Source organism: Pelobates fuscus, chromosome 6 (assembly GCF_036172605.1).
Source record: "Pelobates fuscus isolate aPelFus1 chromosome 6, aPelFus1.pri, whole genome shotgun sequence".
In the NCBI taxonomy this organism is placed as follows: Eukaryota; Metazoa; Chordata; class Amphibia; order Anura; family Pelobatidae; genus Pelobates; species Pelobates fuscus.
In genome coordinates, this window is record NC_086322.1 from 130,837,115 (window position 1) to 130,863,063 (window position 25,949).

Below are 25,949 nucleotides of genomic sequence, written 5' to 3' on the forward strand. Positions count from 1 at the left end.
TGTTTGACTGTCAGTGAGTGTGTGTTTGTGTGTGTTTGTTAGTGAGTGTCTGCCTTTGTGTGTGTGTGTGTGTGTCAGTGAGTGAGTTTATGTCTGTCAGTGAGTGTGTGTTTGTGTGTCTGTCAGTGAGTGAGTGTATTGCTGTCAGTAAGTGTCTGTGTGTGTGTGTGTGTGTGTGTCAGTGAGTGAGTGTCTGTGTGTGTGTGTGTCTGTGTGTGTCAATGAGTGAGTGTATGTATGTATGCCTGTGTGTGTGTGGGTCTGTCAGTGAGTGTGTGTGTCTGTCAGTGAGTGTGTCTGTATGTCTGTCTGTCAGTGAGTGTATGTCTGTCTGTAAGTGAGTGTATGTCTGTCTGTCAGTGAGTGTCTGTGTGTCTGTCAGTGAGTGAGTGTATGTATGTCAGTGAGTATCAGTGAGTGAGTGTGTGTCTATCTGTCAGTGAGTGAGTGTATGTCTGTCAGTAAGTTTGTGTGTGTGTGTGTGTGTCTGTCAGTGAGTTTCTGTGTGTGTGTGTGTGTGTGTGTGTGTGTGTGTGTGTGTGTGTCAGTGAGTGAGTGTATGTGTGTCAGTGAGTGAGTGTATGTCTGTCAGTGAGTGTGTGTCTGCCAGTGTGTGTCTGTCAGTGAGTAAGTGACATGAGGGTGCGGCAAAATGGATAGTTAGTGTGTGTCTGTCTGTTAGAGTGTGTCTGTCTGTTAGTGTGTGTGTCTGTTAGTGTGTGCCTGTCTGTTAGTGTGTGTGCCTGTTAGTGTGTGTGCCTGTTAGTGAGTATGTGTTTCTGTCAGTGAATGTGTGTGTGTGTGTGTATTTAGAATGCGGGGCAGGGGGGAAGGGTTGGGTGGGGGTGGTGCGTGGGGGGGGAGGAAGGGGGGAGGGGGCAGCACAAAACAGGATACACCACTGGCTTGTACTATAGTGCTCTTATCAACCTATTTATGTAAATGAGACTGTTGGGGGCTTAAAATATGTGTGCTGTTTTAACCTTCACCAAGTGTCGTCTGGTGTTTGGTCTAGGGTGGAAAAAGCCCTCAGTGATCCCAGTCAAGCCTCGGCGACTGGGTCTGAAGTGCTCCAGGGTCCCTGATAGCTATGAGGAAGTGGACTTGGCGGAGTTACTCAGCCGGATTACTGGAGCTCCGTTACACTCATAATTTTATACAGCATATCTATAATGCTGATCTCTATTTTTACTCTTGATTATACTTTCTAATGCATTTTTCAAACAAGTTTTTCTCAAAGAAATAAAGGCTCTGCTCAATTGTGTGGGCCTTCATCTCCAGAGGAGCAATGGCCATCTGGCCTGCTTCCTGGCTCAGCTTTGCAGAAAGGAGTAATTGGGAACACTTGGGAAACTGGGTTTAAGTTACACACATGCAGAGCAGAAATGTCTGTGAGACAGCTATTTGGGATCAAAAGAAGTGGCTTGACAGCTATTACATGGAATAGAAAAGGGGCTGTGCAAACCATTATTTTTGGAGAATCTATGCGGAATGTCACATATGAGGCTTTTGTTTGTATGACAATCTTCATCTTTGGACTATTTCATCAATGGGTTCTTTCTTCTTTTCTTTGTGAGCATTTGTATCATCACCAAGAACCTTCATCTTGTGACTTCTATTTTGATGGCCATATGCAGTTGTTGAGCCTGGGTTCCACTATGGTAGACCTCTGAATGTAGATATAGGCCAATTTATGGTTTTCTTAATTATCACTGGAAACAAGGTTTTGAAGTTTACTTAACTGTCTCCTGTGGCCCCTGTGTCATTGGCTACTGTCTCTTGCAGTCTTTGTTAATTTCTTTGGTATGTTTATGTATATGTTCATATATAATTTCCCTTTGCTAAGATCTCCCAGTTTTTCATATATACACATTACTTTCCTGCTCTCTGAGTTCAATATTATCCAAACATTTCACCAACAACAATCTTCTTTCTTGGTTTTAAATGCATAAAACATGTTCACAGGTATTATGTGTCTGGCTCTGGCCCCAATAGTATGATGTAAGTTAGTTATCAGTTACCATTACCTTTCATTGTGTTGCTCTTCTCCTCAGCTGAGAAGACATTATCTTTTACACCAAGTTCAATATCTATTCAGAAAGTTTCATTAATTGTCATGTAGCTGATTGCGATGAATCCTTGGATCTCTAACTTTGAATAAAACACACCACTGCATTCAACCACCAACATTGCACACATATGCACACCCACATTTAAATGCCAATCCTACACGCAAACACACCCCTGAATTCAAGCGCCAGCACTACACACACAAACACCCCTGAATTCAAACTCCAGCACTACACACACAAACACAAGCACTGAGGGTTATTCAGTGATGTGAGAATTCAAGGTGAGTTCAAAGTGAATTTCAAATTTAAAGTCACAATAGTTAAACTGGAAAGATTCTTCCAGTCAGCTGTTTGTCTATTTTGGCCTTAAAAATGTTAATTTACTTTGGGCAAATGGTAGATCTCCAACTGGCAAAGCATTGTGGGAGTTCTAGGGCAGCTAAGGATCCATCTTTTGACCACCCTTGTGCTAGAGGGGCCCAAACTATTTATAGCACAAGGGCCCTCTGAACTACGTCACTGATCTAATTATATTGCAAATTCAAACTGCAGCTAATTTTACTATGTATAAAATGTGGTTTTTTTTTCACTAAACTCTGATTTAACAAATTAAGATTGAAAAGCAAAAACATTCTAGCTGCGACTGTATCTGAAACTGAAAATGTTTCCAAATCAGCTATTTTATCCTCAATTTTGCCATTTAAATAATAATATGGAAAAGTTGGACCACTTTTCATGGTATGGTGGCTGGGAAATTTGTGTCATCTCAGTGCATATGCTTTAGCATCTATGAGGGCTGCAGTGACAGCATGATACCATGACTTTTTAATATGCATACTTTTTTTTATCAGTAAATGTGTACTTTTTTCGTATACATACTTATTCTGTGGATTATTTGGGATTATCTATGTGTGCGGACCTACATGTACCTATTGGGACACATTATCCAGAATTGGGAAATGTCCAGCACCGTGGCAAGAATCCTGCTAATTTAACAATGGAATGACTCACAAGTACAATCTAATATATTTTGGCATTTCTGAGATGATTTGGTGTTGCGGCTACACATGTGAACGGAATATTATTTCCTGTTCACACTATCTTTATTTTATTATTAAATATGCCACAATGCCATTGTCAATCTATAGGATACAGCTTTAGTAAGTCCCACTTTTGGAAGGTGTCACTGTGTTCTGAGATCAAATGGTGGTAGATTGATACATGTGGTCTGTCTCAAGGTCCCATCTGCTATAGACTTTTTACTTTCCCTCCCATACAATTTTAGGGGCATTCCATTCTGTCATCATCTCTTGTCATTCCTTCTGTAGTACATCCCAGGAGGAGGAGAGAGACTTAGCTCAGGGCATGGTACACAGGCACACATGCTGGGGACAGCTGCCTCTATACCACCAGAAGGCTAATGTAGCTTTCCATCAACCCGAGTCCCATGGAGACACCACAACAACCCTCTGATGGCCTCACACTGTCTGCCCAGTCTCAGAGTGCACACTAATTAAAGCTGTAACAATTTCCTAACAATCACAGCGAAACCCTTCTACATTGTGCTTAGAGGCAGTTGCTTGTAGTGAGTTGTGTGCCTTGATTTGCTGTTATCCTCCTCCTCCCACCTCCTACTTCTCTACAGGGATCGACCTCACACACCATGGAGGGCAGCTGCAGCCTGCAACCCCAGGATCATGAGGGCATAATAGAGTCCTGGCTGGATGATCACTGGGACTTCACACACTCTTATTTTGTTAGAAAAGCTACAAGGTAAGGCAGAGGGAGGGGGAGTTGGGCTGCACACATTCACTCAGTGAAGGGAGTTAGGGTGATCCAGGGTGCAAAGGAATAGGTTCTGTTCAATTTGGGGGGCAAAGCATGCAAATCATAGCCTGGAGATTTCTGCTCAGACACAGAGCTATAAATTGTTACAAAGTAAATTAATGAGGAACTCTATTGATCTGGGTTCATATCACTTTAAGAAGAGAGAGCATGCCAACCAAAAATGGACATATCAGATAATGTGGAAAAGCTGCCGGTCCCTTCACAGAGATCTAAAATAGATGAGATCTGAAACTGCTTCTACCCATAGTGAAGAGTCCTGTACACGCAATGTGCATTTAAGATAGATAGCATTAAAAGTTTAGCTGCCCATATTTATATTCAGTTTGGTCATATGATTTTTTTCCAGAAATATTATAGAGGTCACTATTTACAGGGGGGGGGGGGGGGGGGTCAAAGATCATTATTTTTTTTTAGCAACTTCACACAGTAAGTAGTTTGTACTGATATGCTGTTAGATCTTCACTTTCATGCACTTAATGCATTATGGTGTAGCTCAGTGTGTACAGACTGGGAACACATACACTTATCTCTATCGATGTGTTAAGTGTTTTCTCGGATAGAATACCAATATCATACTGTGTACAGTACTGAGTGTAGTTTGCACAGCTCGAACTGCACTCATTTTATTGAACATTTGCCAGGTAAGGCAACACAATCTGTAGTATAGACTGCTTGATGTACATTATATCGTGTACAGAATACATGAAGCTTTCTTCCTCTTATTTAGTGCAGCCCTGGGAGTATAGTTTGGCATTTTGATAATTTAGCATATGCTACATCACACCAATCTAGTAAAATGGCAGATTAGAGCTCACAGTATCCCAATATGTTTGTTTTTTTTATTGTATAATATACACTAAACATAAATGTCCTACTTTCCTTTGGAAATATAGCACAAGTTACTATTCCATTTCTATTTAATTTTGGAGCTTTTTGGGACATACATATACAATTTACTATTAATGAGAGATTCAGTACTAGATTTGAAGGGTATATGACTGACTGGACTGTAGTACAACTTTTTAAATAAAGATACAATTGCTGTTTTACTGCTTTTATCATTAGAGTGTGTTTGTTTGTGTATGGTATTTGTTATAAACAGAATGTCACAATTGTGTGTGTTACGAATAGAATGTCAGTGGTGTGTGTCTTATAATTATTATTATTGTTGGTGTTTTTATAGCGCCAACATATTCCGTAGCACTTTACAATATTATCAGAGGGGGGAGATTTAACAATAAATGAAACAATTAGAAAGACTTACAGGAACAGTGGGTTGAAGAGGACCCTGCTCAAACGAGCTTACAGTCTAGAGGTGAATCTATAGTTTGGGATGTATACAGTGTATACAATTTTCTGATATAATCTATTGAGGCGACCAACATAATATTATACATATACAGCATAATGTCCTTTAAAAACTATTGTTTGGGATTTGTTTGATATTGCAGAACACCTTTGCTTGTGCTTCATTATTGTATTCTACAGACAGAAAGTAAACAATATATACCTTCATCTAAAACATTTCATATATTTCATGGGATCTATAAGTTGGCATAGCCATAATATGGACACTGTTCTCTTATACCAACCTTGACAAATGTTTCTAGAATTGAGGTGGCAGACAGATATATTTGGAGCCAGCCTGAATTACTTTAAGAGTTAAGAAGATTTACACCCATAGAGCAATGTATGGATGCTGTAAAAGTTGAGAGCCAGCAGCAATATTTTTGCAAGCTTTGGTTCCCTGACTGGCAGAGTTGTCAAGCCCTGTCTTATAGTTCACCATATTGTGTGATCTATAGGTTGGCATGCATGTCCATAATAAATATAATGCTTTCTTTTACTCCACATATTCTCTAAGTTAGAATGCTTGCTTTATGTGCCGTGTTCTAATATGCTTGGATGTAACACAGTGCACATAATGGTGGGCATCTTTTTTTATCATGTATGTAAATAATTGTGCTTTCATATTGTTCAATTCAGAGTAGAGCATGCACACCCAACAAAACAGTATTTTATACAAGCCAGTTGTATGCCTGAGTTTGTAAATGAATTCAAATGTTTTTATTCTGTCCTTTTAATTATCTATTTTGGAAGGGACTGTACAGATGAGGCTTCAATAGTGTGCTAAATCATTGGATCTACAATGAACAGAATTATTTATAAAGTGCAATTCAGAGTTGGTAAAGTCAGTTAAAATAAAAACAATAGATTGCACCTGCTCATTGACAAAACTTTTGTCCCATAGCTGCTCTTTACCAATAAACACACGTTCCCACTATATACTGTATCCATATTTTGCTTTATTAATAAAACATACTATGATTTTCTAAAATGATTGCACCTATCTGTTGGGATGCATGCAGTGCATACAATGCTCATGTACTTCATTGGCTCATTGTTAATAGTTTGTATATGTGATCTGGATCTCACTGCAGTAGCTGTGTCTGTGTGCTGCATGCTCTGAGTCTCTGCACATTAGCACATCTGTGCAGTAGCCATACATGAGTGCTGGATGCTCTGGGTCTCAATACAGTAACTTGAATAGATGTGCAGCATCCTCTGGGTCTCAGTGCAGTCAGTGGAGTGGCTTGTATATGTTTGCTGCATGCTCTGGGTCTTTGGGCAGTAGTCTGTATACGTGTTCTGCATACTCTGGCTCTCAGCACAGCAGCCTCTATATGTTTGCTGTATGCTCTGGGTCTTGGCGCAGTAGCCTGTGTACGTTTACTGTATGTTCTAGGTCAGGAATCATGAATTAATGTGCTGCATACTCTGAGTCCTGGCACACTAGTTGTATATCTGTGACACAGTAGCTATATTTGTGTGCTTTATACACTGGGTCTTGGTGCAGTAGCCTTTATATCTGTGCTTCATGGTCTTGGTCTTAATGCAGTAGCTGTAAATGTTTGCTGCAATCTCTGGGCCTCGGTGCTGTGTGTGTATATATAGATATCTCGGTACTGTGTGTATATGTATATATATATATATATATATATATATATATATATATATAGGTCTAGTTCTGTGTGTATAATATATGTATAATATATATATATATAATAAACAATACATCCCCCCATGTTTCATATATATATATATATATATATATACACAGCACAGAGACTTAGAGCACGCAGCAAACATTTACAGCTACTATATATATATACACACACACACATAGAAACATAGAATGTGATGGCAGATAAGAACCATTTCGGCCCATCTAGTCTGCCCAATTTTCTAAATAAAATGGAGATGATGCCGTGACTCGGATTCAAACACAACGGCCGAGCCAGGTAGGAGTCACACCTACTATCTTCTGATCCGTAGTCAGACGCGTTATCCTTTGTTTGTAAATATATATATTTACACACACATATATTTACAAACAATGGATAACGTGTCTGTATGTCTGTGTATGTCAGTGCCTGTATGACTATATCTCAATACATATACTGCATGCTCTTGGTCTAGGTGCAATAGGTTGTGTATATGTACTGCGTGCTCTTGGTGTAGGTGCAGTAGGTTGTGTATATATGCTGCATGCCTCTGTTATTTTTGGCGGCAAATTTCTATTTTATTTTAGTCATAGTCTTTTGACTAAAGAGCCATTTTAGTTTTAGTTGTATTTTAGTCACCTAATTTGTTTAAGCTTTAGTCTAGTTTTAGTGGACTAAATCTAAAACATTTTAGTCGACTAAAATCTGAGTAAAACTGTTAGTCGACAAAATTAACATTGCTGCATGCTCTAGGTCTAGGTGCAATATGTTGTGGATATGTGCTGCATGCTCTGGGTCTAGGTGCAGTTTTTACGTTGCCACCTGACAACTTTGGGGCTGTGTGACCTGTATTTGTGTCTGCTGGAAGTCTGAGAGGCTCTCCAAGATCTGCAAGTATCTCTGCCAAAGTTCCCTGAGACAGCCAGAGTGGGGAGAAATACTCAGGCAGAGTAGGAGAGATACATCCTTGCAGATCTGGGAGATATTTAGCTCCGCCCTCTTCCTCCTGCTTCGTCTCCTCACTCACACTCAGTGAGGAGTGCTCCTCTGAGTGTGCTGTGGCTGCCTCCTGCTTGTCTGCCTTCCCAGCACTGAACTGGTTATCAGGCAGAGCAGCTTACAGCTCTGCACCCCTGCCCTCCCTCCATAGAACACAGAGATACAACTTGTAAATAGCCAGGCGTCTCTGCAGGGAGGGTTTATATAGGGAGAGCAGACCTGCCAGTAATGAAGATGGGAGCACTTAGGGACATATAAATAAATGTTTGTTGTATATTTATATGTATTTCTTAATTGTATGCCTGAGTCTAAATGTCTGTGTATGTCAGTGTCTGTATCTCAATCTGTGCCTGTATGTCTCTGTATGATTGTGTATGTCAGTGTCTGTATGTCTGTGTATGTCAGTGCCTGTATGACTATATCTCAATGCCTGTGTCTGTGTATGTCAGTGCCTCTATGGCTATATCTCAATGCCTGTATGTCTCTGTATGACTGTATCTCAATTCATGTGCCTGTATGTCTCTGTATGACTGTATCTCAATTCATGTGCCTGTATGTCTCTGTATGACTGTGTATGTTAGTGTCTGTATTTCTGTGTATGTCAGTGTCTGTATGACTGTATCTGAATGTCTGTGCCTGTGTGACTGTATGTCTGTGCCTGTATATCACTGTATGTCTGTATGTAATTTTCCTCTTCCAAATGTTACACAACATCTCGTGACGTTGTGTCCAGTGACATCACGCATACATAATTAATTATGCAAATTAGCATGGCTGATATTTTTTTCCAAGAAAGGTGGCAACCCTAATGCAGTAGGTTGTGTATGTGCTGCATGCTCTAGGTGTAGTAGGTTGTGTATGTGCTGTATGCTCTAGGTGCAGTAGGTTGTGTATGTGCTGCATGCTCTAGGTTCAGTAGGTTGTGTATGTGCTGAATGATCTAGGTCTAGGTGCAGTAGGTTGTATTTGTGCTGCATGCTCTAGGTCTAGGTGCAGTAGCGGGTATATGTGCTAGATGCTGCGGGTCTAAGCACAGTAGGTTGTATTTGTGCTGCATGTTCTAGGTGCAGTAGGTTGTATATGTGCTGCATGCTGTGGGTCTATGTGCAGTAGGTTGTGTATGCGCTGAATGCTCTAATTCTAGGAGCCGTAGGTTGTATATGTGCTGGAAGCTGTGGGTCTAAGCACAGTAGGTTGTATATGTGCTGCATGTTCTAGGTCTAGGTTCAGTAGGTTGTATATTTGCTGCATGCTGTGAGTCTATGTGCAGTAGGTTATATATTTGCTGCATGCTCTATGGGCAGTAGGTTGTGTATATGTGCTGCATGCTGTGGGTCTACATGCAGTAGCTTGTGTATAAGTGTTGCATGCTCTGGGTCTGGGTGCAGTAGGCTGTGTATTAGTGCTGCATGCCTTAGGTGCAGTAGGTTGTGTATGTGCTGAATGCTCTAGGTCTAGGAGCCTTAGGTTGTATATGTGCTGCATGATGTGGGTCTAGATGCAGTAGGTTGTGTATATGTGCTGCATGCTCTGGGTCTGGGTGGTGAAGTATGTGTATGAATGTGCTGCATGCTCTAGGTTGTGTAGTTTGTGTATGAATGTGCTGCATGCTTTGGATCTAGGTGGTGAAGTATGTGTGAATGAATGCGCTGCATGCCCTGCATCTAGGTGCTGTAGTTTGTGTATGAATGTGCTGCATGCTCTGAGTATCTGCCTTGGCATCTCCCTGCTTTGGTGCTGAGTGCAGAATGCTCCTCTTACTTCCGTTTGCTGGGGTGGATCCGAGGACTAATCACACAGATTCATTTAGGAAGTTGTGGGAAGCCTCACTTAAGAGCTGTCCTTGTAATATATACATTCAGATACGTTTATGAACGTTCCAGTTCCACGTTCTATCTTCCCTCCCTTTTTTTTCTTTTGTTTTTTTTTATGATTTTCTTTTTCTCCCTGGCGGAGTTGGGATTATGTGGCAGGGGAAAGTTTGCCGTGAAGCTCCAGTGAGCGCTGCTGGTTTGGCTGCTGGCACCGATCTCGGGGAGAGCCCTGGACCTCGGGTAGAGTTTTGGGGTGCTACTCAGACACTACATGAAAACTCCAGCAGTAGCAACAAAGCGCATGCGCATTGCACCCTACAGTAAGTGCCCAACAACAGTGAGTACCAGCATCTAGGATTCATGGGAAGAGCAGGAAGTTGTGCAGACTCAGTATCTGCATTGAATACAATACAACGTGCAGGCTGCTGCTCCTATTGCATTCACTCTGTCTGCTTAACATCACAGCCCTGCTTTATTCATTTAACTCTTTGCTACTTTCAGCACTGCGATTAGTCACTGGAAGATAACGAGCAATGTTCTCCCCAATATGACACTGTATAACGTGTGTGTGTGGATGATTTTAGGGATTTATGGACAGGAACTAGTGTTAATTTAGAATGACAGGAAACTAGATGGTTGTTGTCCTAGCTTCTATATGGACTATGATTTTACTAAATCATGAAATAGTGTGGCAATTACTGAGTAGGTTGTCATGTTGACTGTATTTGTTACTTAGTATGTGATATATTGTCTGTATATGGTATTCTATATATATCACTCTGTGTATGATACAGTCTCAATATGGTATTCTGCATTTGGTACCCTGTGGTACTGCTTATATGATATTCAGTCTGTATATGGAACTCAGTCTGTATAGTACTGTTCATGTGGTACTCAGTCTTTGTAGAATTCTGTATATTACACTCGGTCTGTATAATACTGTGTTAGTGGTGCTCAGTCTCTGTAATACTCTATTAGTGGTACTCAGTACCACTGATAGTCTGTATAGTACTCAGTCTGTATAATCCTCTGTATGTGGTACTTCGTCTGTATAGTACTCTGTATAATACTCTGAATTTGGTACTTAGTCTGTATAGTACTCAGTCTGTATAATCCTCTGTATGTGGTACTTCGTCTGTATAGTACTCTGTATAATACTCTGAATTTGGTACTTAGTCTGTATAGTACTCAGTCTGTATAATCCTCTGTATGTGGTACTTCGTCTGTATAGTATTCTGTATAATACTCTGAATTTGGTACTTAGTCTGTATAGTACTCTGTCTGTATAATCCTCTGTATGTGGTACTTAGTCTGTATAGTACTCTGTATAATACTCTGAATTTGGTACTTAGTCTGTATAGTACTCTGTCTGTATAATCCTCTGTATGTGGTACTTCGTCTGTATAGTACTCTGTATAATACTCTGAATTTGGTACTTAGTCTGTATAGTACTCTGTCTGTATAATCCTCTGTATGTGGTACTTCGTCTGTATAGTACTCAGTATGTACAGTACTCTGTATGTGGTACTCATTCTCTATAGTACTCAGTATGTATAGTACTCTGTATGCGGTACTTAGTCTGTATAGTACTCAGTATGTACAGTACTCTGTATGTGGTACTCATTCTGTATAGTACTCAGTATGTATAGTACTCTGTATGCGGTACTTAGTCTGTATAGTACTCTGTATGTGGTACTCAGTCTGTATAGTACTCAGTATGTACAGTACTCTGTATCTGGTACTCAGTCTGTACAGTACTCTGTATGTGGTCTGAGTGTTTGTCTAGACTTTAGAGAATGTATGCCGTATTTCTCTCTCCATGCATGTGTTATGGTGCTTTAATCTGAGGATTTGGTTGTTATGATCACAAGCTGGTGGCTGGTTATCTGAGTCTCAATTGTTCTGTCCTAATAAGGAGAGGAAACCGAGCAGGGATCTGCTGTAACCAAGTAACAATCAAGAAACTCAATGAAACGAAGTTTCACACAACTCTCAGACAAAAACAAAAAAACAAAGGTTCAGCAATACCAGCTATAAAATAAACTTTTCAAGTACTTTTTTTTTTATCCTCAAAGCACCATCATATACTGTATCGTGGCACAGTGAGTAAACATGCCGTAAAGTAATTGATGACAGATGTAGGCATGTAGAAACCATCGGGGAAGGGACTCTGCTGAGCTTTCAGACCAAGGTACCTGTTAAAACACTTACTTGACACTTATAATCATTAATTAAAACATCAGATTTTAGCTGAATTAATTTAAATATATATTTATACAGCTGCATTTACTTTTCTTTTATTTATAGGCAGCCAGCAAACCCCAGTACATCCATGCAGTGAAATTGCTGTAATAAATATGTATACATGTAATTGATTAAACTTTATTTGTGTGAGGGGCAAATAAGACCGTATAGGAAGCGTACCAAGAGTAGCATAGTAAAGGGGGAAATAAGTCGGAACCGACGTCGCGGAAGGCCTGTAATAAAAGAGAGCCCACCCATGAGGTGTAATGAAATTATACATAGAGGGAGTGGAGGGTGGGGGACATGCAAATCACAAACGGGACAGCTAAAGGTGAGTAGGGGGGGTTAAATAGGGTGACATGCTCCTCCCACAACTGCAGGCCAAGCCTTTGCAATTGTGTGAGGGGCAAATAAGGCCGTATAGGAAGCGTACCAAGAGTAGCATAGTAAAGGGGGAAATAAGTCGGTTGAGGTGTGCCGGAACCGACGTCGCGGCAGGCCTGTAATAAAAGAGGGCAAAAATGTATACATGCCAGGAATCATAGAACAATCAACAACTGTCAAGAAAACCTTAATTGCCTAGCTATATGGTAAATGCCTGTCGAAAGTTTTGGCGGGGCGTGGTACATATAGGGGGGATGCTGAGAACTCCCATTGCCTGGAGATTAAATATATGGACAAATGAACTATATTGAAGCCATGGATACCACCCTATCCTAGATGGGTGACCAGAAACGTAGGACGGATAACTCTAGCTTCAGGATCAATGAACCAAAGAATAGTAAGTATGTCGTAGTGTGAGGACTGGCCCATGTGATGATATCTGTGATTTGTGAGACTAGATTAGGGAGAGTAAATCTTGCGGTTGATCCAAAAGAAGGCAAAAAACCCCGTTTGAAGCACTGCCAATTTGCAACAAGCTAGGGAAAAAATTCCTTCTTGACCCCAGAATGGCAGTCAGACTTATCCTTGGATCATGCAGCTATTACCCCACATTTAACCCCTTAAGGACCAAACTTCTGTAATAAAAGGGAATCATGACATGTCACACATGTCATGTGTCCTTAAGGGGTTAAAGGTTGGTGCCTGGTTCCTATGGACAGGCATCTAATAGGTCTGATAGTGAGTGAAATAGTTGTATGCAGATGGGGAATCTGATAAGGTACTAATCTGGTATGCAGACATGAAAACTGCGTATGAATGATAAACCTGTACAGCATGAGAAGTTGTAATCCTGATAGGTAGAGTTGACGTAAGTTAGAGGTGGCAAAAGAAGCGAAAAACCAGTCGCAGACAACAAATCAAAAAGAGACGGTAACAGAAAAAGCCTCAAAGGAGAAGAAGGCTCTAACACATGCACCGCGAGTGCAACCACGAGCTAACAAGGCTGGCAGTCCGCGAGCAGGCCGCGAAATGCAGGGAACAGCAGTGGCTACGGGAGAGGCAGCGGGTAGAGCCATGTGGAAAGCGTAGAGGAGGCACAGGAGAGATCGTATGAAAAAGATGCAGGAAATCTGGCTCGGAACCAGCCAGAGCGGCGGATGCCAAGTACCCAAGTTGCCATCCGAAACCGCCCCATAGACAACAGTAGCGGACAAGAGCAAAATCGGGGCCCCCTCCAGCAACAGCGTAACCCGTGGAGGCGGACAGACGTTGCGAGTTCGGCTGTCCGAAAGGCTGCCGGGGAGGGAAAATGTGGACTTGCGAGAACCGCAGCGAAGCGAGGAAGAGACCAGGACACGAAAAGAAGGTAGGAGCAGCTGAAACTCCACAGCGTGAAAACAAAAACAAAGAAACAGAGCATAATCGACCCAACGTGTGTGTGTGTGAGCGTGCGTGAGCTGGCATACTAGCTAATGCCAAAAAGGCGAAACAATTAAAAACTAGGTTTGGTGACAGGTGAGGCCCTGCTAGATGCCAAGTGAGGTTGAGAGGCTCTATCTATGCGTTGGCGCGAGGGGATAACATGTCCACTGAACGTTGTGGCAGGGTGTTGGCCTCTTGGTGACAGTTAAACATAAGATAGAATGGGAGTGACAGGTGAGGCCCTCTCTATGCCACAATGCGAGGCGACTAACTATGATTTGGCCCGAGGGGCATAGTACCGCCGAGTATGAGGATGGGTGTTGGCCTCGCGGGACCACTAACCTAAGGCGGAAAAGCCAGGGGGGAGTAAAAACTAGTGGACACCTAGAACCCTGCCAGCCAGCCACAGCTAACTAAGAGGGGAGAAAAGGTAGCGTAAGAGAGGACGAAATTGATGAATGCGTATGGAAATGTGAGGTGAACGAGGAAGTACCGCAGGGCCGACCGTAACTGAAGTGCAGAGTAAGCACGACAGAGACCAGATGGTCCGGATGTATGGAGCATGCCCGGCAATAGGTAATAGAAATACGAGTTGACGCAAAGCCCACGGGACCCAGTGTGAGCATGTGTGAGTTTGAGCGTGTGTGTGTGTGTGCTGGCACACTAGCTAAAGCCAAAAAAGGCGAAACAATTAAGACTAGGTTTGGTGACAGGTGAGGCCCTGCTAGATGCCAAGCGGCGTGAGAGGCTCTATCTATGAGTTGGCGCGAGGGGATAACGTGGCCACTGAACGTTGTGGCGGGGTGTTGGCCTCTCGGTGACAGTTAAACATAAGATAGAATAGGAGTGACAGGTGAGGCCCTCTCTACGCCACAATGCGAGGCGGCTAACTATGATTTGGCCCAAGGGGCGTAGTACCTCCGAGTATGAGGATGGGTGTTGGCCTCGCGGGACCACTAATCTAAGGCGAAGAAGCCAGAGGGAATTACAACTAGTGGACACCTACGACCCTGACAGCCAGCCACAGCTAACTTAGGATCTACCGTGGGATGAAAACGGGTTTGCTGTAAGTAAATATGAATGTGGCAAATCCGGTTGTGGTTGTTTAGTGAATATCCCCCATAGACCATAACAATTTATCAGGCAGGAAATCGCGAGTAGTGAAAATCCGAGATCGTGGAAATCAAAGCAAAGTTGTGAAACCGGCAAAAACACTCCATGTCATAAACGGATACACTAGCCTAAAAGTTTTGAGATCCGGATTGCAATCCACACCAATTCAGTGAAACATAACCCCCATGGGTCAGATAGTACGGAAAGCAAGGTGCGTAAGGAAACTCCAATCGTGTGCTAGGATGCAAAAAGGTATACTTTTATAGGAAGCATACAGCATTATGCAAAGGGAACATAAGTGCAAGCCGTCGTGTTTCCCCCACCCGAGTACCTCCTGACCAAAATTCTACGATCTCCCAGCACCATGGATTGTCTTGCACTACTGGAGGGAAGAATAAATGACACTCACTATGTGGTTAAAAACTGATCAATAATTATGGGACTTGCTCACTACCATAGGCATAGCCATATATGGTACTATATGGATAGGCACATATAAAAAGAAAAAAAAAACGTAAAATAGGGGTGTGAGTTACCACTATATGTGCAAGGGGCTACCCAGAACAGGTATCCCCTGTTTATGAATCCCTGCTGCTGCAGAACCTCTTTAACCACATCTTGGTTAAATGTCCCCCCTCCCCCCCCCCAATGGATTGCATGTGTACGCCAATTCTGTCCCCAGAAATTACATGGGAAAAACATATGAAACCAAAACATCACAGGGATGAAAATTGGCCAAACCAAACCAAATAAAATATTACTTACAAAAGCAAATGTAAAATACTGCAATGTACACATATAAAGACTTCCAAGTACCTTCCAGAGGTCTGTGGCTACCGAAGCACGGTATTAGCTGGGGGAGCCATAAACTAGCGCTATCAGCAATACATCAGAGCTTGTACCAAGTATAGCTGGCGTCCGAGTGCCCATCGCACGTGTGCAGCAATTGCCAGCTGCGGTTCGTGGAAGCTTCGCCTGGAAACAGGAGAACGCCAAACATGCGTAAGTGACCCAACCAGCAAGAAGAACAAATACTAAACTCCCGAACCGGCAAACAACCCGAAGTAAATGAAACGAAAAACATGTGAAAAGGATTAGAGGGGGGAGGGGAGACACCCAAACCGTGAAGACGCCGTGGGACTGCGACCGCGGCGGCGAGGTAAGTAACTCACGAAAACAGAGAAAAAGACGTCAGGACGGACAGCCGAAAACTCGGAGTGCCAGGAACAATAAAAAGAGCCAGCAGAGCCCAGAAGGACCGAAGACAAACGGAACAGCGTGGAAACAGCAGGCCCCAGGACACAGGACATGCGAATCACTAAAATCACGAACGGGACGGCTAAAGGTGAGTAGAGGAGGTTAAATAGGGTAACATGCCCCTCCCACAACTGCCGGCCAAGCCTTTGCATTTGATAAGTGAACACATAGGCTGTCAGGAATTAGTTTATACTAGAATTTACTCTACCACATCCCTGCATCCACACAGGTACCCTAAAGTATACAGCTGTACTCCTTGTGAAATCATTTTTTTTTCCAAGGTGACTTATAAAAAGTACTCACCTTTTCTAAAAAATTGCAAATCTCTCTCACTCTAAATATACAGCTATAAAGGGCTATGAAAAGTTATCTTTCTGCCAGTACATCCTTTCCCTGTGCCTTTTATATTTCATTTGTTACATATATGAAGTAGAACTACATATGTATAAGTATATACAATTCAGAGAGCTGCAATAATAATATGAAGAGCTGCATATATATGAATGAATCAACTTCCATTATGGCCCAAACGTCAGGGTTGTATGTTAGAAAGTGAGTTATTTATGGTGTGGATAATTTTAATACTGTCATTCATTTGATAAATGTTTGGTATCGTGTGTGACACTTCATGCCATTTTCAGGGAAATGCATTACAAAATCTGTATAAATATTTTATCATAACAAAAACCAAAAACTATATATATATGTATACACAAAAGTAAAATGTTATCTCCTACCAGAGGTGGGACTTAATAGCTGTGATAAACTTGTCAACAGACCAAACCTTTCAAGTGAACCTGTCACCAACAAAAATGCAGATGATAAGTTTACCTTCATGGAGGTATGTGTGAAAAACTCAACCAACAAATGTATAGATTAAAAGGTATACTTATCTAAAGGTTGATTTATGTACCTCCAGGGCAACCACCATATTATATGGTGGATTGCTTTATCTACTATCAGAAAAAGGTAATTCTTTTTTTTTTTTAAAGGAAAACTCTAAACACCATAGCAACTACAGCGTGCTGTACTGGTTTGATGCTAGGAGTACCCTGCATGGCTCCCCCTTTTGTAAACTGTGACCTCTTACTGCTGGGCCCACTCCCCAATCTCTACTTCATCTAGCAATGAGCTGGGAACTCCTTCTTAGTAGCTTCCATTGGCTTTTGTGCGCTGAGGTCTGCGCAGCCTGGCTTATCTCAAACAGAAACTTTCCGGTTCTCTGAAGGCTGTAGTGGAGGCAGGGAGCGGCGTTAAATGGATCTCAGGTTCTAAAATAGTGGGTGGGTGCCAGGCTACTCCTGGTAGCATAAACCATGTGGTGTTTGGAGTGCTCCTTTAATGAATGTGTATATTACCTGATGTCACTGTAAGCATGCATACACAAACAAAGTAGTGGAGGCAGAGAGCAGAACCTGACCAGGTGCCAGGTAAGAAGTGAAGCTGTTCTAAAACGGTTTGATTATTTACATGGGGAGGGGGTGCAACATTGCACCATAATCACTACAGCGCGCTTGGAGTGTTCATATAACTGACTAATGAACTTTGACGACTTTTCATAAAGTACAATAACGGCGCATTATAATAAAATGTTCCATAACAATCCTGCATACATATGGCTCACAGGACGATAATTCAGCTATAACAGACAGTGTAATAAATAGTAATTAGTGGATATAACATTTATGGACAATCTGTATATGTGTGCAGTGCAAACCCAAATATTGTCAGATCTGCTGTGCACAGCTCTGTGACTTTTTGCAAGCTGAACAAACTGCAAACACAGAAGGTAACATAACAGCAAATTCAAAAATGCATTGCAGTGAGAACATTAAACACACAGCAAGTGTGCCACTTAATGTAACTCTCTTTTGACCTTCATCTGTGAAGAATTGGTGCAGATTGAGCTTCTGATGCAATGATCTCTTATGATTGTTATTTCTAATGATTTCTAAATTGCTCCTTTCGACTCTTTTTCCCTTTCACTTGCACATCTGCAGGAAAAACAAGCTAGCGTAAGATGGATCATGAAAGATCATTAGTCAATAGACATTGTTGAAAGAAGATCAGATTAATTATTGACTAAAATTAGTGAGGAGGCCTTTTAAACCACCTGCTTCCCTGAAACCATCTGTGCCAGGCTTCCACAGTACCTCTGAAAACATATGGAAAATGTTGTATTATATTTAAGAAAACAAGCTTTTTTTGATTTACAGAGTTGAAAGTATGAACTAGTGTATCAGAACATATCACATCCAGTGTTTTTTTTTTGTATACAGAGGAAGTCTACTGCAAAGTTCTAAAAGTGCAATTAACAGAGACACCAGAAAAATGTTCTTGATTGCTATTTGCTCAACATTTCGCACTTTTCCCCATAATTGTTCTCTTTTCTAATCATCTCTGTCCCAAAGGATTGCACAGGAAGCATATAAAATTTTTAAGCATTACATTTAAGGAAGCAAGTAACATTTATTTTGTATATTATTACAGAGTGTACATTTGTTACAAAATCGCTGTAAGGAGAATGTCTATCAGCTAAGAAATAACCAAAATATATTTAATTTTTCTAAGGAACACTTTTTTTCCGTCTATTAATGTAATGTTAAACTTGGACACTCCAGGCGTAAGTTGAGTGAAGTCCACAATTTTATAGAAAAGACATTTGAAATATGCAACATATTTATAATAATGACACACACTTTGAGATTCATGTATTTGCAAAACATTCAGGATTTACAGCTTCTTGTAATGACCTCTGCCCAGACCAGGAAGTAGCTGACACCTGTCAGCCAACCCTAGCCATGCTTAGCGTATGCTATTGATAGGATATATAGTTCAGTACTCAGCAGCACTTACATGCCTGAGAAATTATAGCAGCCACTTCTCATACAGTCAGGGAGAAGTACTAATTCCTCCAATGGTACAATTATGGAGAGAGGGTTTGGGTACTAAAACCAGAAGAGAGATAAAAGCAAGGGGCCTCTATGCAAGAAACAAGTTGTTAAAGAACTTGGAGGGTCCTGTTAAACACTACAGTTCCTTAAATTAGGGATTATTCTAGCCTCCTGTATTAAAGACAGGAGGCGAATATTTGCTTTACCTTCTGTACTGAAAACCTCCAGAAGCAAAGAAATAGTTAACAGAACTTTTTCAAACAACCAATCAGAACAAAATAACAGCAGTATGAAACCCCTCAGCCAGACCGTCCCTCTTCCTCTTACTTTGATGAGGTCGAGCAGGAGAGCAAGAAAAAACAACGAATCCACCTTGTAGCAGGCACTTCTAGAGAAACAATCACCAAAACCAGAGGGAAAACACTACAACACTGCAAGGAAAAAGAAACATTGTAAAAGTAAACTGTCAAAGAAAGATGTCATATCCATACAATATTACTTCCACATCATAATGCATGTTGAATAAACGCACATGGACAATCACCACCGTATAGTATAAATAATCTTTATTATACAAGACCATACATTACAAAAACTTAACAATATCCACAATTAATCACAAGAGAAAAAAAAAAAACAATTCCAGGGTGGGTAACGTAAAAGGGGGGGGAAATATTTCCCTCCTGTCTTTAATAAAATTTAGATTATTCCTTCACCGAGGCTAGAATAATCCCTAATTTTATGACAAGAAAGGAGGCTTCATATTTGCAATTTTAACGCCCAAACAGAAAAACAGAAGAAGGTGCAGAAACAGCCCTTAATGGTCGTACGTAGGAAATCAACAGCTCCTCATGAGCAGAAGGACAAAAGGACGAGATCTTGGATATATACGTCCGTAGGCAACGTGCCACACAGAAACGTGGCCTATCTGAAGAGTAGGGATATGACACAGAAGACGAATTAGATCTAGTCCTGCGCAAAATAGAAGCAAACACACCATCCGGTGAGAAGGAAAGTGATTCTACATCAAAAGCATGAACATCAGAAACGTGACGAAAAAAATACAAGACCTAACAGGAGAGCCAGCTAAGCATAAAGCTGGCGCAAAGACAAATCCTCGTCATCAGGCCACTCCTCAAGGAATCGGAAAACAAGCGATACATCCTAAACTCAGGAATAGCGAGAGGTAGGTGTCCCGAAAGGCGTATACCTCAAAGTAGTCTGCAGATCAAGAGGTCCTTACCAATGCCAGAATCTTGAGAAGGCACATGAGCCGTCGAGCTAGCTGACCTTAAGACGTAAATGGTCCTATACAACTTACCCTGAGAAAACAATTCAGCCAGGCAGTTTAGGACAGCCATGATATGGGCCGTAAAGGGATCCAAACATCTCTCCAGACACCAGCCATGCCAGGATCGCCAGGCGTTCAGGTATGATCACCTGGTGCCAGGTGACCAAGAGTCCTGTACAAACTCTCTAAGCGTTGTCGATAGGTCTGACACATCCCAGGACCCCGGGAATGGTCCCGTAGGAGACACCTGGAGACAGGGAGTAGTAGAGGGTCTTCGCACGTCAACTCCAGCAAGACCAAAGTGGTGTGACCAGGAGAAGGGACACTTCCATGAGTTTGGTCCGATGCAATGTCCGAAGTATCCTGTAGAAAAAAGGGGAAACACATACACCCCCGAGGGAGCCCAGTCTTAAAGAACACGTCCACAGCCTCACTGAGAGGGTCCGGAAGCCGACTGAAGAACCATTCTGTTTGACGGTTCACCCTGGATGCGATCAGATCTGAGTGAAGGGCAGGCCTCGGAGTGAGTCCAGTACTCGAAACATCAGAGGATGAAGTAGCCAATTGTTGGCGTCTCTCCTGTGTCGGGATAACCAGTCCACTACTTGATTGTCTCGTCCCGGAAGATTTTTCTGCCACAAGTGACAAATTCTTGTCCAGACAGTATTGATAGAGATCCTGCAGTTAGTTCCAGACAGTTGACATGAGGAGCGCTCTCCTCCGGAGTCCAGAGTGTCACATCCTGTTCTTAGCTGCGGATCATTCTGGCAATGGCTTCTGGTATCCAGTACTCTTTTTACAATTCTTGTTTAGTTTTTCTTGGTTTTTCTGGTTTTCTATTCTGTCTGGTTTTCTTTATGCTGGGTTTTCTGGGTTCATTCCTGTATTCCGTTCTTGGAATTCCCAGTCTCTTGCATTCCTTTAAAAGTTTGTTTAATGTTGCCACATCCATTCCTTTTCCATGATTCCTTTTGTTTCAGTTTCTCCCTGCAGGCAGTTGCTCAAGTCCTCTGCCTTTTCTTGCAGGTAAGTGCTGTATGTGTTTTATTATTGTTCATTTAGCAGACATTAGGCAGTTAGAGTAGGGCCTGCCTAATATGGGGTACATTGACGTTGTGGAAGGCTTATGCAATGTATGATCATATAATGTAACTAAATCCCCATAGTTTTTCACATATAGTACTTAGTTATGTCTCCTCTTGTTTTGCCTATTATATCTTGTCTTGTTTTATTTTGTATTCCCAGTCCAGGTACAGTCCTGTCCTGTCCTGCCCCTGTTCTGTTAATGTTTCCCTTATGTATTATGTACATGTTCTGGGTTTAGCTTCCTATCCTTCTCTGGTTTTACTAGTTCTGTCTTGTTTTCATGTTTGGTGTCTGTTCTAGTCTTGCCTTGTTTCTGTACTGGATACATTCCTGCTGCAGAGCCTCCCTATCCAGCTCCTGGGAGGTCTGCTTATTTCCAAGCTCCTAGTTCCTGGGATCCGCTGAAGCTGCATCAGGGTCCTGGTATGTGGCCGCACAAACGCTGTTGCTCAACACCAGGGGATGTGCGGTTTCCCTGCACCAGACCCTGCTAATCCACTTCCACACTGTGACTCCTACTTTCAACATCAGGCATACTGGGTCCCGGTCGTCCGACCGTCGCCCAGACAGTGTCTGAGTCCCGGTCACCGGACCGCCACCCTGACAGAGAGTTCTCCTGTCGCCACGCCATTGCAAGTAGTGCCCCAGCCCAAACAGCTGGCGTCGGATTCCAGGACGAAGTCTGGTTGGGGTCCAAAAATCGCCTTGCTGTTCCAGGTCTCCATATGTCGATGTCACCAATGATGTTCCAGATGAGCTTCACCTGAAAGCCACTTGACTCGGTTGTACAAGGCCGAAGACCTAAGATAGCGAGCCTTCAGGCGTTGGAGTGTCAGATAGTGCAGGGTCCTGGAAAGATGGCTTTAATGGAGGATAACAACAGGCCTATCGTCCGGGCCAGGTCCCTTAGTGTGACATGCGGGTTGCAGAGCATGCGTCTGACATCCTTCCTGGAGGTGGTCACCTTGGACATCGGAAGACGGAGCACTGCCTGAACCGAATCCTCCACGAAACCCAGAAACTGGACTGACTGAGAGGGAGCAGTCAGCGGTAGGGGGTCACCCTCAGCATGATTATAACAGGACACTGTAGGTCCAGCAGAGCAGTCAGCGATAGGGGGTCACCCTCAGCATGATTATAACAGGACACTGTAGGTCCAGCAGAACAGTCAGCGGTAGGGGTCACCCTCTGCATGATTATAACAGGACACTGTAGGTCCAGCAGAGCAGTCAGCGGTAGGGGGTCACCCTCTGCATGATTATAACAGGACACTGTAGGTCCAGCAGAGCAGTCAGCGGTAGGGGGTCACCCTCAGTATGAATATAATAGGACACTGTAGGTCCAGTAGTGTTGTCAGAGGTAGGGGGTCACCCAACCCAAAAAAGCGTCACCGACACCAAAAGGAAGGCCGAAAAAAACAGGGGGGGAGTGCGGTGAAGCCCAGGGGCTTGTGGAGGGTTGACAGGGGGATCCCCAGGGCCTCCATAAAATTTATATTACTTATTCTATGTATTTTTTAGCTAGCGCTAACATTTTGCAGTGATTTAGCAAAACGGGAAAAATGGAAAGCAGCAAAGAAATTGTAATTGTAGTTTAAAGTTAACACAACTGGAAATTTACTTGATGTATGTGACTTTAAATTTCATATTTCCTTGCCAGTTCTCAGTTTAATGAATAATCTACATCAATTTTAAAACGAGGGATATGATAGACCCTAATGAAATTCTGCATTGTATATTTGCATCTAGGTTGTTGTTTTTATTTTGTGTGTGTTTTTGTTTGTAGTTGGGATCATTATTCATTTGTTTTGCTATTTCTGTTCTGACCGCAAAATTCATTTCATAATAATCTCCTACTTGAAAACCGATAACTGGAGTTAGAAATATTTTTGTTTGCAAGGACCATCTCACCGGTATTATAGGTAGTATTTGTGATGGCATTAATCATGTTTGTGCTGAATGCAGAACCACTTAAAAATTGTCTAAATATATCTGCAGCTTTTATGGGACCACATTTCCCTTAATGTTCAATGCCCCCCTAAGTCTGCCCGATCCTCATAAGTGTTACGGTTGACAGCAGCTTACTTTTGCTCACCCCTGGCCTTTAAGGTTGCTGGTTATTTGCTAGACAGCAGCTATTACAGGCATATTATGCATGTCTGGAATATCAATTTATTTAATTACTTTCACTTTAATGCACTCAAGTGAATTTCACTATATTTGACCTTAAATGTATACAGTTTGAGAAAGTTCTGGATCATAAAAGTGTTCTAATTGATACCATTCTTGAAAGCAGTACTTAGATCGTTTTGCTCTTGAATGACAGACAGGAAAAATAAGTCAACGGCTATATACGGTTCCCAGAGCAAATTACATTGACGTCAGTTAAGAACCCCTTGCTAATGCAGTGTGACTTAAATTGATGCTGGCAGATATTTTAATTTCATTTTAATAGAGAACATAACTGTCTTTTTATAGGGTTCTCTTTTTTTAATTCAAAATAATGTTGTTTTAGTAAATTTTAAATGTCATGTTTTTTACATTTGATTTTGCAGTTTTTAAAACTGTAACTATTTCATCTCTGCTCTGAACACTGTGTTCGCAGCATGTTGCATTTTAATAAGGCTGAATTCATGACATACAGGGCTCATCATTTCTACTTGATACTAGCCATTGGCATGTGACAATTAAGCCATAGCAAGTAGAAATTGACACCTAGTAAGTGTTCCATGGACCTTTCAGGTTTGCCGTTTTAAGGAAACATAGGCCTGACATATGGAGACATGTATGGGGGAAATTGATATTGCAGAAGTAGAACGCCAGCATGTGCTTTATATAGTGTATATGTTAGTTTCACTATCAGCCATGTCAGCCCATGTCCCCTCATGTTTCCCTCAGTTCTCCCAATGATGCAAATGCAGTAGTAGTCCTAGTTTTGATGGGAGCATTCGGGGCTGTAATTCCTTATTTGGGATAGTAGCTTTAGCAGATTCTAAGTGCAACATCTGAGATCTCTGTCCTGAGGAGCATTATTTATTTATAAAACATTTTACCAGGAAGGATACCTTGAGATTTCTCTAGTTTTCAAGTATGTCCTGGGTCAAGTATATATATTTTGTACAACATACTTTTTAATAATTCACCTTGGCCAGTGATTGTATCTAATTTCTAGTAGGATGTAAATACTTTAGATTTAGCAGTTTAAACCATGTATTTTACCTATTTGTTTTAGACAGATTTTAAAACTGCCAATGCAATCACTTGAAATGTTCTAACAATATCTTAGACACTGTGTACACATATTATCTAAAAGTATTTTTGAAATACTTTTTGTTTTCATAATTTTTAAAGTATTATCTAAAGCAGGGCTGCCAAAAAGGTAGATCCCCAGATGTTGTAGAACTACAACTCCCATGATGCTTATGCCTTTAGAATGACAAAGCATCATGGAAACTGTAGTTTTATAACATCTTTCGATCTACCTATTTTGCACCCCTGATCTAAAGAATTTAAAAATGAAGGCATGATTGATTATGTGCATTGCCTTTATGTTTTTAACCCCTCAAGGACACATGACATGTGTGACATGTCATGATTCCCTTTTATTCCAGAAGTTTGGTCCTTAAGGGGTTAAATTAGTTGGCAGGTAACCCAGCAATTTATTTTTTGCATCATTTAAATACTATTTGTATTTTTACAGGTGTTTCAATTCTATAACAATAACTATAAAATAATTTTGTACAGTAGTGACAGTAAGAACTACAAATGATAATTCTGCCTTTTGGAATATAAATGTGTTTATTAACACCTGTTAATAATTGTAGGCAGCAGATACTTTGTTTATACACTATTAGGATTTGAATACATACATTTTAGCAATCTTTATTTACTTCTTTTTATTAAGCATGCCTTAAAGTCGTGTGTTCTGATACTAATTCTACAATGTGTCTAGAAGGAATTTGGTTTGTGAATGCAGCCGTTTGATCCTTTTGAAATAAAACCATAAAAGAAAATAGTTTTCACTGATGGTAAACATGTTTAATTCAGTGGTTCACCAAGGTTATTATATTTAAAAGTAAAGCTTTAAAATATGTAGTATCCCATGCCAACATCCCTTTTGATGTGTGCAGTTGCAAGCATCCGCTATATTTGAAAAATCAGCTAAATGATCTTTACTGTTATAAAAAATAAAATAAAATAAATAATTGAAAGCGGAAGTTCCACAAAAACAAAAATAACATTTTAAGCATATAATTACCATTCTGACCACGAATCTGCACCTGCCTGTCTCATTTTGTGTCTTATGTCAGGAAACCTGCGAGTTTCCATCTGTGATGTAATTTCAAACTTTCCTTTTGCCTTTTTACAGAGACATGCGAGTCCCACTGGAAGCAATACTGTACACGCTTAATTTCGTAAACTTGAACCTCCAATACAAAAATAATTACCAAATATTATTAAACAGTGGCCACAAAAGGTTAAATTGCATCAACTTTGCACGTGATTTAAACATCTTAAAAA

The 25,949-nt window shown here is 41.3% G+C and overlaps 1 protein-coding gene across 4 annotated transcripts in view; it reads left to right on the forward strand.

Annotated features, from left to right (window-relative positions):
* The first annotated feature begins 3,472 nt into the window (after positions 1–3,472).
* PDE5A (phosphodiesterase 5A) overlaps positions 3,473–25,949 on the forward strand; it is a 161,132-nt gene continuing 138,655 nt past the window's right edge. For 3 of the 4 annotated variants that reach the window (XM_063458258.1, XM_063458260.1, XM_063458261.1), the window contains exon 1: positions 3,473–3,845. In XM_063458258.1, coding sequence (XP_063314328.1) covers positions 3,736–3,845 — 110 coding nt within the window. In that variant the 5' untranslated portion in view covers positions 3,473–3,735. Of the gene's footprint in view, positions 3,846–9,907; positions 10,059–25,949 lie in introns of those variants that run through there. The other variant, XM_063458257.1, reaches the window with a different exon arrangement.